This window comes from Pelophylax lessonae (assembly GCF_965119305.1).
Source record: "Pelophylax lessonae genome assembly, chromosome: 4".
NCBI classification, from domain to species: Eukaryota; Metazoa; Chordata; class Amphibia; order Anura; family Ranidae; genus Pelophylax; species Pelophylax lessonae.
In genome coordinates, this window is record NC_138771.1 from 376,152,702 (window position 1) to 376,171,485 (window position 18,784).

The 18,784-nt window shown below is 38.8% G+C and overlaps 1 protein-coding gene across 1 annotated transcript in view; it reads left to right on the top strand.

The window, feature by feature from the left end:
• Positions 1-18,784, top strand: part of DOCK2 (dedicator of cytokinesis 2) — a 349,654-nt gene that overhangs the window by 278,698 nt on the left and 52,172 nt on the right. The window contains exons 46-47 of the mRNA XM_082254918.1: positions 792-875; positions 8,803-8,940. Of these exons, the coding sequence (XP_082111044.1) occupies positions 792-875; positions 8,803-8,940 (222 nt within the window). The remainder of the gene's footprint in view (positions 1-791; positions 876-8,802; positions 8,941-18,784) is intronic.

Below are 18,784 nucleotides of genomic sequence, written 5' to 3' on the forward strand. Positions count from 1 at the left end.
GACTGTGGAGTCTGGGAGCGTGGAAAGAAAGGCCATCCACAGGGTCATAGAGATGTCTAAGCTTGTTACTGCTTTGTGGGTTACAAAAATAGGAGGCCAAAAAGGTCCAATCAGTAGACAAGACCATGAAACGTAACATAATCCCAGTTTCCCTTTCACATTGCCAGCAAGGGTCAGATGCAGAGAGGAAAATACTCTGGATATCATAGTTGCATCTTTACCATAATGTGAGAATTTTTTAACTTTTTTTTGGATTACCGAGACTATACATAGCTTTTGAGTAAAAGTATCCTTCAGAATAGGGGAAAAATAAATGTAAATCATTTATAAATTGATTAGTGTTAGTTTGAAATAAATGAATGTTCCTTTAGATAAAAAAATGTATACAATTTAATTTAGAATTTGATTTGAGGTCAAATTAAATGAATGTAACACTAAAAAGAAATAATGAACAAACTGAATAAAAAGGAACAAATACGTTTAAATATGAATGATTAAAAAAATAGAATAAAAAAAAAAGCATATATGCATATAACTGATATTTAATGTTAAAACGGTGAAAAACATTGGTGCTTGATAAATAAGGGTCATTAAAATCAAAGCAGTTATCAAAATATGTATTTGCCTGTGTATATCATTAAAACCTTTTGCTGTCTTAATCTAAAACAACTTCATAGTCAGCTGTTTTAGGTTTTTTCTTTGCAATTTGTTTTTTATTTTTTGTGTCGAAATAGGGAGAATAACACTGTTTTAATGCAATACTTGTCGTAACTTTCTTTGTTCAATTTAAGGCTTTCTTTACTGAACAATATATGCATCGACATCCTGAAGATTGTGAGAAGCTGAGTAAACTGAAAGACCTTATTGCTTGGCAGGTATAGTATGTTTTGTATTAATATTTCCATATCACTTTTCATAAATTAAAGTGAATGTAATGTACATTATACTCCGCTAAAGGCTGTGCAGCCTATATTCCCAAGAAATGATAATTCTGGGGGCGCTACTATCACAACTTCAGTTATAGAATGCAAAAATTTTCAGCTGTGTAGCAAAAGGCTTCTCAGCCCACTCCCCTATCATGCTGAAATTGAACATGGTCCCAAATTATTCAGTAAGATAAATTATTCCAAAAGTATTAAAAAGGAAATCCGCATTGCAAAAATTAAAAATGAATGACAGTTTGTGAAAGAGAATAGGACACAGCTTAAAAAATTCTTAACTATATTAATAGCAAAAAGATCAGGTCTGAGCATGTGGGCAACTTAAAAGATAAGTTCAAGTTGGCAACTGGGGACAAAAAGTAAGCAGATCTAAAAAAAAAAAAATAAGGGTAAATAAAGCATCTGGACCCGATGGCTTACACCTGCATGTTCTCAATGAGTTGAGCTCTGCTATTTCAAAGCCATTGATTCTACTTTTTTGGAAACTCTGTACTGATTTGCATGGTACCTGTAGAATGGCACTGGGCCAATATGGTACTATATTTAAAAGGGATGAAATTCTTAACCAATAACTACAGACTTGTAAGTGTAACATATGTGTGATTACCCACATGGCTAATGCAGTAGGTAAAGTCTACTGGCTTAGAAAATTCAGTTTGTAATATGACAGAAAACTGGCTAAAAGACCATTTTCTGAGAGTATTGATTTTCTAATTCCTGCTCTGAATCAGAAACCCTTACTTTTTTGGGCACCCTTACTTTTTAACCTATTTACAAATGATGATAGTGTCTGGGATTAGATGTATTGTTTTGTGTTTGAAGATAACACAAAGCTATGCAAGGGAATAATGTTATTACAGGATGTCTCTGACTCATAAGATGGCCTCAATGCGCTATTCAATTGGACTACTATCTGGAAAATTAGGTGTTTTGTTGATAAATTTAAAGCTGTGCTCTTGGGGGCTAAAAACATGCATACATGCATGCATCATACATGCATGGATGAGAACAGCTGGGGAAGTCAGTGCTTGAGAAGGATATGATTGTTTTAGTAGATCATAGACTTAATAATAGCATGCAATGGCAAGCTGCATTTTCAAAAGCTAGCAAAGTACTTTCTTGTATTAAGAGAGGTATGGGCTACAGAGAGAGGCACCATTTTGCCCCTGTACAAATCATTAGTAAGACCTCATCTGGAATATGCTGTTCAGTTTTGGGTACCAGATCTCAAAAAGGATGTCGGAGAACTGAACTAAACTGATAAGAGGCAAGGAGGAGCTCAGCTATGAGGAAAGATTGGCTTAACTGAATTAATTATATCTTGATAAGAGGTGATTAAGGGGGATATGATCAACATGTGTAAATACACTACATAAGTGGTCCATATAGTGAATTTGGTGTTGAGTTATCCATTTTCAGGTTATTACAAAGGACAAGGGGGCACACTTTACATCTGGAGGAAAAGAGGTTTAAACTTCAGATACAGAAGGGCTTCTTTTTAGTAAGAATTGTGAAAATGTTGAATAGACTCCCTCAAGAACTAGTTATGGCCAGCTCAGTAGATTGTTTTAAAAAGGAGCTGGATGTATTCCGAAATGCACAAAGTATACAGTAACTGGATACTAACATTTATACCTAATAATACCAAGTATTGTTGATCCAGAGAATATCCGGTTTCCTCCTGGGATATCAGGGAGGGATTTTTTTCTACCCACTGGAGCTAATTAGATAATGCTTTATTGTTTTTTTTTTTTTTTTTTGGGGCTTCCTCTGGATCAGCTGTGGGTATGGTATATAATTGTGTATATTTGGATATTTTTTTGGGTTGAACTAGATTGACTTGTGTCTTTTTTCAACCTATGTAAAAATACTTTTTTTTTTGTTTGTAGATAGTACCAATATATGTAGTAGAACAGAATCTGTATAGGATATCTTAACGTTACAAACAGACATGAATGCACTGCTCAATTTAGAAATAATGTAGCAAATAACCATTTAAAAGAATTTTCACTACATATTTTATTTCATGATGAAATCCCCTAGTGGAGATAGTGCATAGAGCACCTGGCCCGGTTCAAGGAAATGGAGTTCAAACCGACAGGTGTGTGGGGGGGGGGGGGGGGCAGAAAAGAAGAAACACGCAGGGTAGAAGTAGAGATGACAGATAACATTGGATTGGGGCTGGATTTTGCTGGCTGGATGTGAGAAGCCCAGATACTAGGCAGGTGTGAAAAGTCTGTTTTCTTCTAAAATGCTCACCACAGACAGGGCTGCATCTACTCTGCTGGCTCCCCACTCAGCACTGGCAGTGAGGTAATTCATTTTTTACAGTCATAGTAATAGTTGGTGGCCTTTGTTATTGTGGATGGCAGCACTCATCATTCACAACAATGAAATGATAACAACAATGGCAACTACATATGCCACAAGCTATTACTCTGACTGTCAAAGCTTAATCACCTCCCTGCTGGCACTGTGGAAATACTACACTATGTAGTCTTTTTTCTCTTGGTCCTTATGGTGCTATTGTGGAGTGGAGGCATTACCAGCCAATACAGAGCCCTGCTTAGCGTGAGGATTGCAAGGGATCTTAAAGCGAAAGTGCATATTGACCTTCTTTTTGCATAGAGGTCACATTGGTCTGGTGAGTGTTTTACCGACAAGTGAGCACCAGGAGGAAAATCGCTTTATGGTGAAGAAGCTATAGTGATAAAACACTGAAGAACTTATTGCAGAAACATATGGATAGAATGGACAATATATGAAGACACATGATTTATTTGCATAAATGTTTTGTAAAGAGTTTTACAGTGGGTACGGAAAGTATTCAGACCGCCTTAAATTTTTCACTCTTTGTTATATTGCAGCCATTTGCTAAAATCATTTAAGTTCATTCTTCTTCCTCATGAATGTACACATAGCACCCCATACTGACAGAAAAACACAGAATTGTTGACATTGTTGCAGATTTATTAAAAAAGAAACACTGAAATATCACATGGTCCTAAGTATTCAGACCCTTTGCTCAGTATTTAGTAGAAGCCCCCTTTTGATCTAATACAGCCAGGAGTCTTTTTGGGAAAGATGCAACAAGTCTTTCACCCCTGGATTTGGGGATCCTCTGCCATTCCTCCTTGCAGATCCTCTCCAGTTCTGTCAGGTTGGATGGTAAACGTTGGTGGACAGCCATTTTTAGGTCTCTCCAGAGATGCTCAATTGGGTTTAAGTCAAGGCTCTGGCTGGGCCATTCAAGAACAGTCACGGAGATGTTGTTAAGCCACTCCTTCGTTATTTTAGCTGTGTGCTTAGGGTCATTGTCTTGTTGGAAGGTAAACCTTCGGCCCAGTCTGAGGTCCAGAGCACTCTGGAGAAGGTTTTTGTCCAGGATATCCCTGTACTTGGCCGCATTCATCTTTCCCTCAATTGCAACCAGTCGTCCTGTCCCTGCAGCTGAAAAACACCCCCACAGCATGATGCTGCCACCACCATGCTTCACTGTTGGGACTGTATTGGACAGGTGATGAGCAGTGCCTGGTTTTCTCCACACATACCGCTTAGAATTAAGGCCAAAAAGTTCTATTTTGGTCTCATCAGGCCAGAGAATCTTATTTCTCACCATCTTGGAGTCCTTCAGGTGTTTTTTAGCAAACTCCATGCGGGCTTTCATGTGTCTTACACTGAGGAGAGGCTTCCGTCGGGACACTCTGCCATAAAGCCCCGACTGGTGGAGGGCTGCAGTGATGGTTGACTTTCTACAACTTTCTCCCATCTCCTGACTGCATCTCTGGAGCTCAGCCACAGTGATCTTTGGGTTCTTCTTTACCTCTCTCACCAAGGCTCTTCTCCCCCGATAGCTCAGTTTGGCTGGACGGCCAGCTCTAGGAAGGGTTCTGGTCGTCCCAAACGCCTTCCATTTGAGGATTATGGAGGCCACTGTGTTCTTAGGAACCTTAAGTGCAGTAGAAATCTTTTTGTAACCTTGGCCAGATCTGTGCCTTGCCACAATTCTGTCTCTGAGCTCTTCAGGCAGTTCTTTTGACCTCATGATTCTCATTTGCTCTGACATGCATTGTGATCTGGAAGGTCTTATATAGACAGGTGTGTGGCTTTCCTAATCAAGTCCAATCAGTATAATCAAACACAGCTGGACTCAAATGAAGGTGTAGAACCATCTCAAGGATGATCAGAAGAAATGGAAAGCACCTGAGTTAAATATATGAGTGTCACAGCAAAGGGTCTGAATACTTAGGACCATGTGATATTTCAGTTTTTCTTTTTTAATAAATCTGCAACAATGTCAACAATTCTGTGTTTTTCTGTCAGTATGGGGTGCTATGTGTACATTCATGAGGAAGAAGAATGAACTTAAATGATTTTAGCAAATGGCTGCAATATAACAAAGAGTGAAAAATTTAAGGGGGTCTGAATACTTTCCGTACCCACTGTATGTCAAAGTTTTGAGTGGTATATAGTGAAATACACACATTATAATTGTAAAAGGGTGAAATTGAACATAGTGCCCCCTTTCTTTGTTTATTTTTTGCCACAGTGTATTTTTACACATCTGGGATGCAGCTTTTTGTATTTGTCACACACTACATTAATCTTTTCAAATGTTTAATCTTTTCATATATTTGATTCATTCACTTCCTTGGCATGGATTTTTTACTGTTTGTAAACTAGCAGGAGGAAAGGAACATAGGGATGTGACCACAAACTTGCAGGAAGAAAGTTCAAAACTAATCAAATTATTATTTTACTGAAGGGTTAGTTGATGCTTGAAATAGAGGTAGTGAGTCAGTCAACAGTAAAATGATTCAAATTGCTTAGGACAAACATACACCTTTACTCAGACAAATAAATAAATACCTAAAATAGGACAGACATTATGAGCCACTTGTTCTTTTTTCTGCCATCGCTCATCTGTGTTTTTATGCTAATGTTGTGGATGACCAGCTCCATCATTCACAACAACACCCTTTGCCTCTCTTCTGTCCACACAGCAAAGATGGCCACCTCAGGCATTTTACGCTGCTTGTGTGTGTGTGTGTGTGTGTGTGTGGCCACACACTCATGCATAGGCAGTTAGCATAGTGATCTTGAGCCTGCTTTTTTAATGTGAGAATTAAAAAAATGACCAAACAACAAAAAATAAACAAAATATCAGCAGAAAAATAATATCTAATTGGAAAAGACAAGTAGTTCATTAGGGTTTTTTAGCCTTGTTTGTAGAACTGAAGAGAGAGTGCAGAAAAGGACAACTAAACTGATAAAAGGCATGTACCTGTAGAACCTCTGCTATAAAGACAAATTACCTGAATTTTCCTTTCCTAATCTCCCTTGAGAAAAAGGATTTGATCACATTTTATAAATACAAACAGCGGTTAAAAAAGTATTGAACACATCACCATTTTTCTAGGTAAATATATTTCTAAAGGTGCTACTGACATTAAAACTTCTCCACATGTTGGTAACAACCCATGCAATCCATACATATAAAGAAACCAAAGCAAATACGTTCAGAAATTAAGTTATGTGTAAAAAAATGGAATGACACAGGGAAAAAGTAATAAACACGCTAACTGAAATCTATTTAATACTTGGTACAAAATCCTTAGTTGGTAATGACAACTTCAAGACACCTCCTGTATGGAGAAACTAGTTGCAGCTCAGCATTGCTCAGGTGTGATTTTGGCCCATTCTTCCACACAGTCTTCAAATCTTGAAGGCCTCTTCTATAAACTCTGATCTTTATTTCCTTCCATATATTTTCTATTGGATTTAAGTCAGGTGATTGGCTGGGCCATTCTAACAGCTTTATTTTGTTTCTTTGAAAACAATTGAGCGTTTCCTTGGTTTTGTGTTTGGGATCATTGTCTTGCTGAAATGTCCACCCTCGTTTCATCTTCATAATTCTGGTAGATGGCAGCAGATTTTTATAAAGAATGTCTTGGTTAATTTTTCCATGCATCCTTCCTTCAATGATATGAAGTTTGCAGGTACCGTATGCTGAAAAACAGCCCCTTACAATGATGTTCCAACCTTCACACTTCACTCTAGGTATGGTGTTTTGGGGTGATGTGCAGTGCCATTTCACCTCCAAACATGGTGTGTATTAGGGCATCCAAATAATTCAATTTTGGTTCCATCTGACCAGACTATATTCTTCCAGTATTTCACAGGCTTGTCTAAATGTTGTGCAGCAAAATTTAAACGAACTTCAACATGCTTTTTCTTGAGAAATGTAGTCCTGCATGGTGAGCATGCATATAGGTCATGGCAGTTGAATGCATTACTTATTTGTTTACCTGATAATTGTACCTGCTAATTTTAGCTCTTTCTGAAACTGTCCACAAGTGGTTCTTGGCACTTGGGCAACTCTTGCTCACTGGAACATTCAGTAGTTTAGAAATCCTTCTGTAGCCAGTGCCATCAGTATGCTTTGCAACAATAAGGTTGAGGTCTTATAAGCGCTCTTTGCTTTTACAAATCATGAGATGTTTTTTGTGTGACACCTTGATAATGAGACACCTTTTATAGGCCATCAGTTGAGACTGAACCAGCTGATAATAATTTGCACTGACAAGGGGCCATATTGCTTTCTAATTACTAATTGATTTAACTGGTGTCTTGGCTTTCCATGCTTTTTTTTTCTTCATGTGTTCAATACCCATTCCCCATGTCATTCCATTTTATTACACATAACCCCATTTTTAACGTATTTGTTTTGGTTTCTTTATATTTATGGATTGCATGGGTTGTTTCTGACATGTGACGAAAATTCCATGTCAATAGCACCTTTAGAAATATATTTACCTAGAAAAATGGTGACGTGTTCAATACCTATTTTACACACTGTAAATGGTCATAAACTTGGTGTAAAGGTATTTACTTTAAAGTCATTACAAAGAACACGAGGACACTCTCTGCATCTGGAGGAAAAGAGATGATACCTTTGCATATGGAAAGGCTTCTTCACAGTAAGAGCTATGACTTCCCCAGGATCTATTTCTGGCCAGCTCACTAGATAGTTAAAAAAAATTAATGCATTCCTAAATGCGCAGACTATAGCTGGCTATTAACTTTTTTAAAACCAGAATTTGTTAATGTGGGGATTATCCAACTGCTTTCAGCAACCAGGAAGGATTGTTTCCACTGTTGGAGAAAATTGGCCATTGCTCTGTAACTGTTTTTTGCCTTCCTCTGGATCAAATGTGTGTTTAGTGTTCTGTATATGCAGGTTTTCAATGTATTTATTTATTTTTATTTATATTGGTTGAATTCAGATTACTGGTGTCTTTTTTAACTTAACTACATAACTATGCTGTGTGCGCATTGGCAATATATCTAATATATTTAGAAACCTAACCTATGGAAAAATGTGTATGTATAGACTAGTAAACAATTTAAAACTACTGTTTCCCTCAGCCCCTGAAAATCATACCATTGGTTGACCTTAGATAACCACTTCATGTTTGAGTTAATATAATTTTATTTGTAGTATCCCTCTTTGATTGAATACGGTTCTATAAATATTCACTAGTGTGCATATTTTGTGCAACATATTGTATATTTCTTCCAAAGGTTCATACAATTTGCTCAATGTGTATAACCATTACTTGGACTCTTCTCCTTACTTGGGTCATTGGGCTGTGTAAATATATTTGTCATGTTAGATTTCTGCTAACATTTTTTTTTTTGGAGACACTTAAACTTATAAAGATCAAATGTAAAAAAATTAAACATACATGTAAATATTAACCATTATGTCAGATGCACAATCATATAATAGAAAATTGTTTTATTTTGTTAATATTTGAAAATAGAAATAATCACTGCTGCACTATTCTGTTCATTTTAGACACCCCTGCTTGGTGCTGGAATACGAATACACGAGAAAAGGGTGACTGAAGATCTTCGCCCCTTCCATGATCGAATGGAGGAGTGTTTTAAAAATCTGAAAATTAAGGTTGAAAAGCAATATGGTGCGAGAGAACTGGTATGATATCATCTAATTGGATATTTACCCAGCATTTTCAGTCTCTCCTTTCTTTAAGATTCTAATTAAAATCTACAGATTTTTTTCTTTATTAACTACTTTAATACAGGGCACTTTCACCCCCTTCCTGCCCAGGCCAATTTTCAGCTTTCAGCACTGTCACTTTTTGAATGACAATTGCATGTTCATGCAACACTCTACCCATATGAATTTTTTAACATTTTTTTCACACAAATAGAGCTTTCTTTTGGTGGTATTTAATCACCATCAGATTTATTTATTTTTTTTTTTAAATGAGCGAAAATTTTTAAAAAGAAAACACATTTTTCTTTGTTTATGTTATAAAATGTATTTAAATAAATAATGCATGTTTATAAATAAATAATGTATGTTATAAAAAATGTACTCTGCTACATACATAAAAATAACCTAAGGGCTCTTTCACACGGCCGCTCCGCTGTTCTTGTCCGCAGCGGGACTTTTTTTTTTCACGGAGCGGATGACATTTGTGTCATCCGCTTCGTATGCCCGCATATCATCCCATCCGTTTGCGGATGATATGCGGACATAATGTAAGTCTATGGGAATTGCGGATGTCAGCGGATGACACCGCTGACATCCGATTTTCCTTCCTTTCCGCTTTTTGAACGGAGGAAAAATAGGGTTCTGTTCCGTTCCAAAAAACGGAACAGAACTGAAAGGAAGAAAATCGGATGTCAGCGGATGGTATTCCTCTGACATCCGCAATGCCATAGACTTACATTATGTCCGCAAATCATCCGCAAAAAAATCGGATGATTTGCGGACATACGGAGCACCCGTGTGAAAGGGCCCTTAATCAGTGTTTATTATTTAGTCTGTAGGAAAGTTATAGAGTCCACACACTTTGGTGTGTATATATACAGTATCTCACAAAAGTGAGTACACCCCTCACATATTTGTAAATATTTTATTATATCTTTTCATGGGACAACACTGAAGAAATGACACTTTGCTACAATGTAAAGTAGTGATTGTACAGCTTGTATAACAGTGTAAATTTGCTGTCCCCTCAAAATAACTCAACACACCGCCATTAATGTCTAAACTGCTGGCAACAAAGTGAAAATGTCCAAATGGGCCCAATTAGCCCTTTTCCCTCCCTGGTATCATGTGACTCGTTAGTGTTACAAGGTCTCAGGTGTGAATGGGGAGCAGGTGTGTTAAATTTGTTGTTGTCGCTCTCACTCTCTCATACTGGTCTCTGGAAGTTCAACATGGCACCTCATGGCAAAGAACCCTGAGGATCTGAAAAAAGAGTTGTTGCTCTACATGAAGATGTCCTAGGCTATTAGAAGATTGCCAAGACCCTGAAACTGAGCTGCAGCATGGTGGCCAAGACCATACAGTGGTTAAACAGGTTAGGTTCCAATCAGAACAGGCCTCGCCATGGTCGACCAAAGAAGTTTAGTGCACATGCTCAGCATCATATCCAGAAGTTGTCTTTGGGAAATAGATGTATGAGTACTGCCAGCATTGCTGCAGAGTTTGAAGGGGTGGGTGGTCAGCCTGTCATTTCTCAGACCATACGCCGCACACTGCAGCAGTATAGACTTATCCAGATATAGACTGGGCAGAAGGAACCGCGCACTCAGCCAAGGCTAGGCAGTTCCTAAATGTTTTGCAGGACAATTTCATGGGTCAGATGGTGAATGCACCAACAAGAAACAATGCGGTACTTGAACTACTGATTACCAACAATACAGACCTGCTCACGGATATAGAAATACGGGACAACTTAGGAAACAGTGACCATAGGTCAATAAGTTTCAGTATTAATTACAGTAATAGGAAGCACAGGGGTAATATAAGGACACTGAATTTCAAAAGAGCCAATTTCCCTAAACTGCGCTCGCTGCTAGAAAATATCAAATGGGATAGAACCCTGGGAACAAAGAACACAGAGGAAAAATGGGAGTGCTTCAAGAGCATACTTAACAAGGGGATTGGCCAGTGCATTCCAAAGGGAAATACATTTAAAAGAGCAAAACTAAACCCTGGGTGGCTAAACTCCAACATAAAAATGCATATTAGTGCAAAAGAAAAGACCTTCAAAAAATACAAGACTGAGGGGTCATTGGCAGCATTTAAGCATTACAAAGAGTGTAATAGGAAATGTAAAGATGAAATCAGGGCGGCTAAAATAGAACACGAGAGACATATAGCGGAGGAGAGTAAAAAGAACCCCAAGAAATTCTTTAAGTATATAAACAGTAAGAAAGCGAGGCCAGAACACATTGGCCCCATAAAAGATGACAAAGGAAATATGGCCACTGAGGACAGAGAAAAGGCGGAAGTGTTAAATAATTTCTTCTCTTCAGTCTTCACAAAAGAATCGGGGGGCTACACGAACCTAGCTTGTAAGGCCGAACTAAACAACACACCTCAGGAAGTGCCGCCATGGCTAACAGAAGATAGACTTAGAACTAAACTAGAGAAACTTAACATAAATAAATCCCCGGGACCGGATGGCTTGCACCCGAGGGTTCTTAAAGAGCTCAGCCAGGTGATTGCCAGACCATTATTCTTGATCTTTAAGGATAGTTTACAGACGGGTATGGTGCCAGCTGATTGGAAAAAAGCCAACGTGGTACCAATATTTAAAAAGGGGACGAGATGTATCCTGGGTAACTATAGGCCGGTCAGCCTAACATCTGTAGTCTGCAAGATTTTGGAGGGGATGTTAAGGGACCACATACAAGACTTTAGTAATGAAAACGGTGTTATTAGTAGGGATGATCGAACGGTTCGGGTCGACTATCGGTTCGGCCCGAACATTGGGTGTTCGAGGTTCGGCCGAATTTAGAACTTTTTGCCCAAATGTTCGGAATTCGGCAACCAGAACCGACCAAAATGCAATGGTTCAGGAAATGGGCTTTAAAAGCCTGTGATTGGACCAGAACCATTAGGAAACCATTAGCAAAAGCCAATTGAGGGGGCAGAAGAATGCTAGGAATGTGATTGGAGTGACTAGGGGATCCATAGTCCAATCATTAGTGAATACGCCCCCCAGTATATAAGATAGCCCCCGCCAAATTCCTAGCATTGTTATACAGGACATGGAAGAGAGTGGAAGCAGTTCTGCTAATTTTACTTTAAAAGTGTCATTTAGCATTTATTAGTGTGAGGAAAGGGATATCTAGTGTAGATAGAGTGCTCTTTTACACTTTAGTTAGCTTTAATTTATTCAGTTTCTGTAGGGAAAGTGTGAAGTGTCAGGGTGACCGTAATGTAGTGTAGGGTGAACTGACAGTGACTGCTATGGCAGGGTGACCAAACCCTTCCATAGCAGGGTGACCGCTATAGAGAAAAGCTAGTTTCTCTCAAGTCACTTTAGTTTCTGTAATATGGCTTCGCCGCCGCCAGCATTTTTGGCTGCAGGCGTTGCTAGTGCTTTTTTGAGCACATGTTTGGAGTCAGACATGACATCTGAACATGTGTATAGGGGGTATATATACACACCTATGTCTGTGTATATACACCTAGACATATATAGGTGTGAAAGGAGCAGAAAAAACGACTTGCGCTAATGAAATAATTAACACCAATATAGTTACGCTCCTATCACACCTATATATGTCTAGGTGTATATATACATATAAGTATGTGTGTATATACACCACTATACATAAGTTCAGATGTTTTGCCTGCCTCCAAAGAACCCCAAAAAATGCCCAGAAAAAACCTAGCGTCAAAAAAAAAAAACGCCCAGGTGTGTTGTTGCAGGCATTTTTGGGGGGTTTTTGGAGGCAGGCAAAACATCTGAACTTGTGTATAGTGTACCTGTGAAGTTTCAGCTCTGTAGCATGTCCAGAACCAGAAAAAAAATAATTTTTCAGTAGAGCAGGGAAGGTGGGACCCTCCTTTTACACCTATATGATCTTTTTTTTATGGTTCTGGACATGCTACAGAGCTGAAACCTCACAGGTACACCTTTTAGACCCCCCAGACACAAAATCACACAAAAAAAAGATCTTAAAAATTTTCATTTTTGATAGATTTTTGATAGAGAGACAATTATTGAAAAAAAAAATAAAAATAAAAATAAAAAAAAAATTTCTTTGGATTTAGTGTCTGGGGGGGTCTAAAAATTGTACCTGTGAAGTTTCAGCTCTGTAGCATGTCCAGAACCCCCCAAAAATTAGCATTTTCTTATAATTTTTATTAGAACAGGAATACGGCTTCTCTACAGTGTTTTTTTTGCATTTATCGGGCATTTTTGAAGGCAGGCATGACTTTTTTGGATTAGTGTCTGGGGGGGGGGGGGGTCTAAGAATTGTACCTGTGAAGTATCAGCTCTGTAGCATGTCCAGAACCAGAAAAAAAGATAATTTTTCTAATTTTTCAGTAGAGCAGGGATGGTGGGACCCCCCTTTTACACTTATATGATCTTTTTTTATGGTTCTGGACATGCTACACAGCTGAAACTTCACAGGTACACCTTTTAGACCCCCCAGACACAAAATCACACAAAAAAGTTCTTAAAAATTGTCATTTTATTATTTAATTATTGAGCCAATTATTGAAAAAAAATTAAAAAAATTTTTTAAAATTCTTTGGATTTAGTGTCTGGGGGTCTAAAAAGTGTACCTGTGAAGTTTCAGCTCTGTAGCATGTCCAGAACCATAAAAAACAAGATTGTTTGTATTAGAACACTTTCAGCACAGGATGTTGGCTTCTCGCTTTTCACACCTTGCTGGTTTAATAGCAGGCGTTTTTTTGGGCATTTTTTTGGGTTCTTTTGAGGCAGGAAAAACATCTGAACTTGTGTATAGTGGTATATATACCACTATACACAAGTTCAGATGTTTTGCCTGCCTCCAAAGAACCCCAAAAAATGTCCAAAAAAACGCTAGCGTCAAAAAAAAAAAAAAAAAACGCCCAGGTGTGTTGTTGCAGGCATTTTTTGGGGGTTTTTGGAGGCAGGCAAAACATCTGAACTTGTGTATAGTGTACCTGTGAAGTTTCAGCTCTGTAGCATGTCCAGAACCAGAAAAAAAATAATTTTTCAGTAGAGCAGGGAAGGTGGGACCCTCCTTTTACACCTATATGATCTTTTTTTTATGGTTCTGGACATGCTACAGAGCTGAAACCTCACAGGTACACCTTTTAGACCCCCCAGACACAAAATCACACAAAAAAAAGATCTTAAAAATTTTCATTTTTGATAGATTTTTGATAGAGAGACAATTATTGAAAAAAAAAATAAAAATAAAAAAAACATTTCTTTGGATTTAGTGTCTGGGGGGGTCTAAAAATTGTACCTGTGAAGTTTCAGCTCTGTAGTATGTCCAGAACCCCCCAAAAATTAGCATTTTCTTATAATTTTTATTAGAACAGGAATACGGCTTCTCTACAGTGTTTTTTTTGCATTTATCGGGCATTTTTGAAGGCAGGCATGACTTTTTTGGATTAGTGTCTGGGGGGGGGGGGTCTAAGAATTGTACCTGTGAAGTATCAGCTCTGTAGCATGTCCAGAACCAGAAAAAAAGATAATTTTTCTAATTTTTCAGTAGAGCAGGGATGGTGGGACCCCCCTTTTACACTTATATGATCTTTTTTTATGGTTCTGGACATGCTACACAGCTGAAACTTCACAGGTACACCTTTTAGACCCCCCAGACACAAAATCACACAAAAAAGTTCTTAAAAATTGTCATTTTATTATTTAATTATTGAGCCAATTATTGAAAAAAAATTAAAAAATTTTTTTAAAATTCTTTGGATTTAGTGTCTGGGGGTCTAAAAAGTGTACCTGTGAAGTTTCAGCTCTGTAGCATGTCCAGAACCATAAAAAACAAGATTGTTTGTATTAGAACACTTTCAGCACAGGATGTTGGCTTCTCGCTTTTCACACCTTGCTGGTTTAATAGCAGGCGTTTTTTTGGGCATTTTTTTGGGTTCTTTTGAGGCAGGAAAAACATCTGAACTTGTGTATAGTGGTATATATACCACTATACACAAGTTCAGATGTTTTGCCTGCCTCCAAAGAACCCCAAAAAATGTCCAAAAAAACGCTAGCGTCAAAAAAAAAAAAAACGCCCAGGTGTGTTGTTGCAGGCATTTTTTTGGGGTTTTTGGAGGCAGGCAAAACATCTGAACTTGTGTACACACACATACTTATATGTATTTTACACTTAGACATATATAGGTGTTATAGGAGCATAACCATATTAGTGTAAATGATTTCATTAGCGCAAGCATATATTTCTGCTACTATCACACCTATATATGTCTAGGTGTGTATATACATATAAGTATGTGTGTATATACACCACTATACACATGTTCAGATGTTTTGCCTGCCTCCAAAGAACCCCAAAAAATGCCCAAAAAAACGATAGCGCCAAAAAAAACAAAAACGCCCAGGTGTGTTGTAGCAGGCATTTTTTGGGGGTTTTTGGAGGCAGGCAAAACATCTGAACTTGTGTATAGTACCACTATACACAAGTTCAGATGTTTTTCCTGACTCCAAAGAACCCCAAAAAAATGCCTGCTACAACAAAAAAAAAACACCTGCTATTAAACCGGCAAGGTGTGAAAAGCGAGAAGCCATATTTCAGATCTATAATTGCACTAATACAAACAATCTTTTTTTTTTTATGGTTCTGGACATGCTACAGAGCTGAAACTTCACAGGTACACTTTTTAGACCCCCCAGACACTAAATCCAAAGAAATTTTTTTTTTTTTCAATGATTGGCTCTCTATCAAAATCTATCAAAAATGACAATTTTTAAGAACTTTTTTTGTGTGATTTTGTGTCTGGGGGGTCTAAAAGGTGTACCTGTGAAGTTTCAGCTCTGTAGCATTTCCAGAACCCCCCCAAAAAAGATCATATAGGTGTAAAAGGAGGGTCCCACCATCCCTGCTCTACTGAAAAAATTATATTTTTTTTCTGGTTCTGGACATGCTACAGAGCTGAAACCTCACAGGTACACTTTTTAGACCCCCCAGACACTAAATCCAAAGAATTTATTTTTTTTTTCAATAATTGGCTCTCTATCAAAAATCTATCAAAAATTACAATTTTTAAGAACTTTTTTTGTGTGATTTTGTGTCTGGGGGGGTCTAAAAGGTGTACCTGTGAAGTTTCAGCTCTGTAGCATGTCCAGAACCCCCAAAAAAAGATCATATAGGTGTAAAAGGAGGGTCCGACCATCCCTGCTCTACTGAAAAATTATATTTTTTTCTGGTTCTGGACATGCTACAGAGTTGAAACTTCACAGGTACACTTTTTAGACCCCCCCAGATACTAAATCCAAAGAAATGTTTTTATTTTTTTTATTTTTTATTTTTTTACATTTTTTAAATAATTGGCACTCTATAAAAAATGACAATTTTTAAGAACTTTTTTTGTGTGATTAATAGTCCCTGGGGCATGACCCAGAACCCTAGGCCCTTTTTAGGGGCATTTATTGGGTTTTAGGGCTTCAAAATGGTGTTTTTTGATTACCGAAGTTCGGGTCCCATTGATTTCAATGGGGTTCTGAAATCCGGGCCGAACTTTCGGGTAGTTCGGATGTTCTGGCCGAACCGAACTTTTGAAAAGTTTGATCATCCCTAATTATTAGTAGTAATCAGCATGGATTCATGAAAAATCGTTCTTGCCAAACCAATCTATTAACCTTCTACGATGAAGTGAGCTGCCTCCTAGATAAAGGAAAGCCTGTGGATGTGGTGTATCTGGACTTTGCAAAGGCCTTTGACACCGTTCCCCACAAACGCTTACTGTACAAACTAAGGAAGGTAGGTATGGACCATAAGGTGAGTACCTGGATAGAGAACTGGCTCCAGGGGAGAGTCCAGAGGGTGATGATTAATGGGGAGTACTCGGATTGGGCGGGTGTGGAAAGTGGGGTCCCCCAGGGTTCTGTCCTGGGACCAATCCTGTTTAATTTATTCATAAATGATCTAGAGGAGGGGATATCGAGTACAATCTCAGTATTTGCAGATGATACTAAACTAGGCTTGCCAATATCTTCTATGCAGGATGTGGAAACCTTACAAGCGGACCTGAACAAAATAATGGGGTGGGCAACTACATGGCAGATGAGGTTTAATGTTTAAAAATGTAAAGTAATGCACTTGGGGGCCAAAAACCAGAAAGCAAGCTACTCACTAGGGGGGGAACCTCTGGGTGAGTCTAGGATGGAAAAGGACTTGGGGGTACTGGTAGACAACAGGCTTGGCAGTGGCATGCAATGCCAAGCCGCTGCAAGCAAAGCCAACAGAATACTGGGATGTATAAAAAAGGGGATTCACTCCAGAAATAAAGAGATTATTCTCCTGCTCTACAAGACTCTGGTCCGGCCACATACATAGTTACATAGTTAGTGAGGTTGAAAAAAGACATCAGTCCGTCCAGTTCAACCTATGATGTGTGTGTGTTTGCTTTTAACCGTACATTGTGTACCCCTGTATGTTGTCTGGAGTATGCTGTCCAGTTCTGGGCACCTGTCCTCAGGAAGGATGTGCTGGAACTGGAAAGAGTCCAGAGAAGGGCAACAAAAATAATTAGGGGAATGGAGGACATCAGCTATGAGCTACAAGCACTGAACCTATTCTCTCTGGAGAAGAGACGATTGAGGGGGGATATGATCTCAATGTACAAATACTGTACTGGCGACCCTAGCATAAGGAACAAACTATTCAGAGAAAGGAGATACAATAAGACACGTGGCCACTCACTAAAACTAGAGGAAAGGCGGTTTAACCTTAAAGTGCGTAAGGGGTTCTTCACGGTAAGAGCGGTAAGGATGTGGAATTCTCTCCCACAAGCAGTCGTATCAGCAGGGAGCATTGATAGTTTCAAAAAACTATTAGATGGGCACCTTAGAGACCACAACATACAGGGGTATACAATGTTCGGTTAAAAGCAAACACACACACACATCATAGGTTGAACTGGATGGACTGATGTCTTTTTTCAACCTCACTAACTATGTAACTATGTAACTATGTAACTGCATCAAATTGGTCTGCATGGATGTCGTACCAGAAGGAAGCCTCTTCTAAAGATGATGCAAAAGAAAGCCCCCAAACAGTTTGCTGAAGACAAGCAGACTAAAGACATGGATTACTGGAACCATGTCCTGTGGTCTGATGAGACCAAGATAAACGTATTTGGTTCAGATGGTGTCAAGCGTGTGTGGCAGTAACCACGTGAGGAGTACAAAGACAACTGTGTCTTGCCTACAGTCAAGCATGGTGGTGGGAGTGTCATGGTCTGGGGCTGCATTAGTGCTGCCGGCACTGGGGAGCTACAGTTCATTGAGGGAACCATGAATGCCAACATGTACTGTGACATACTGAAGCAGAGCATGATCCCCTCCATTCGAAGACTGGGCTGCAGGGCAATATTCCAACATGATAGCAACCCCAAACACACCTCCAAAACGACCACTGCCTTGTTAAAGAAGCTGAGGGTAAAGGTGATGGACTGGAAAAGCATGTCTCCACACCTAAACCCTATTGAGCATCTGTGGGGCATCCTCAAACGGAAGGTGGAGAAGTGCAAGGTCTCCAACATCCACCAGCTCCGTGATGTCATCATGGAGGGATGGAAGAGGACTCCAGTGGCAACCTGTAAAGCTCTGGTGAACTCCATGCCCAAGGAGGTTAAGGCAGTGCTGGAAAATAATGGTGGCCACACAAAATATTGACACTTTGGGCCCAATTTGGACACTTTCACTTTGGGGTGTACTCACTTTTGTTGCCAGCAGTAAGACATTAATGGCGGTGTCAGGGCCGGAGTGGGACTCATTTTCAGCCCTGCAGTTTCATGCCTTAGACCGGCCAACTTT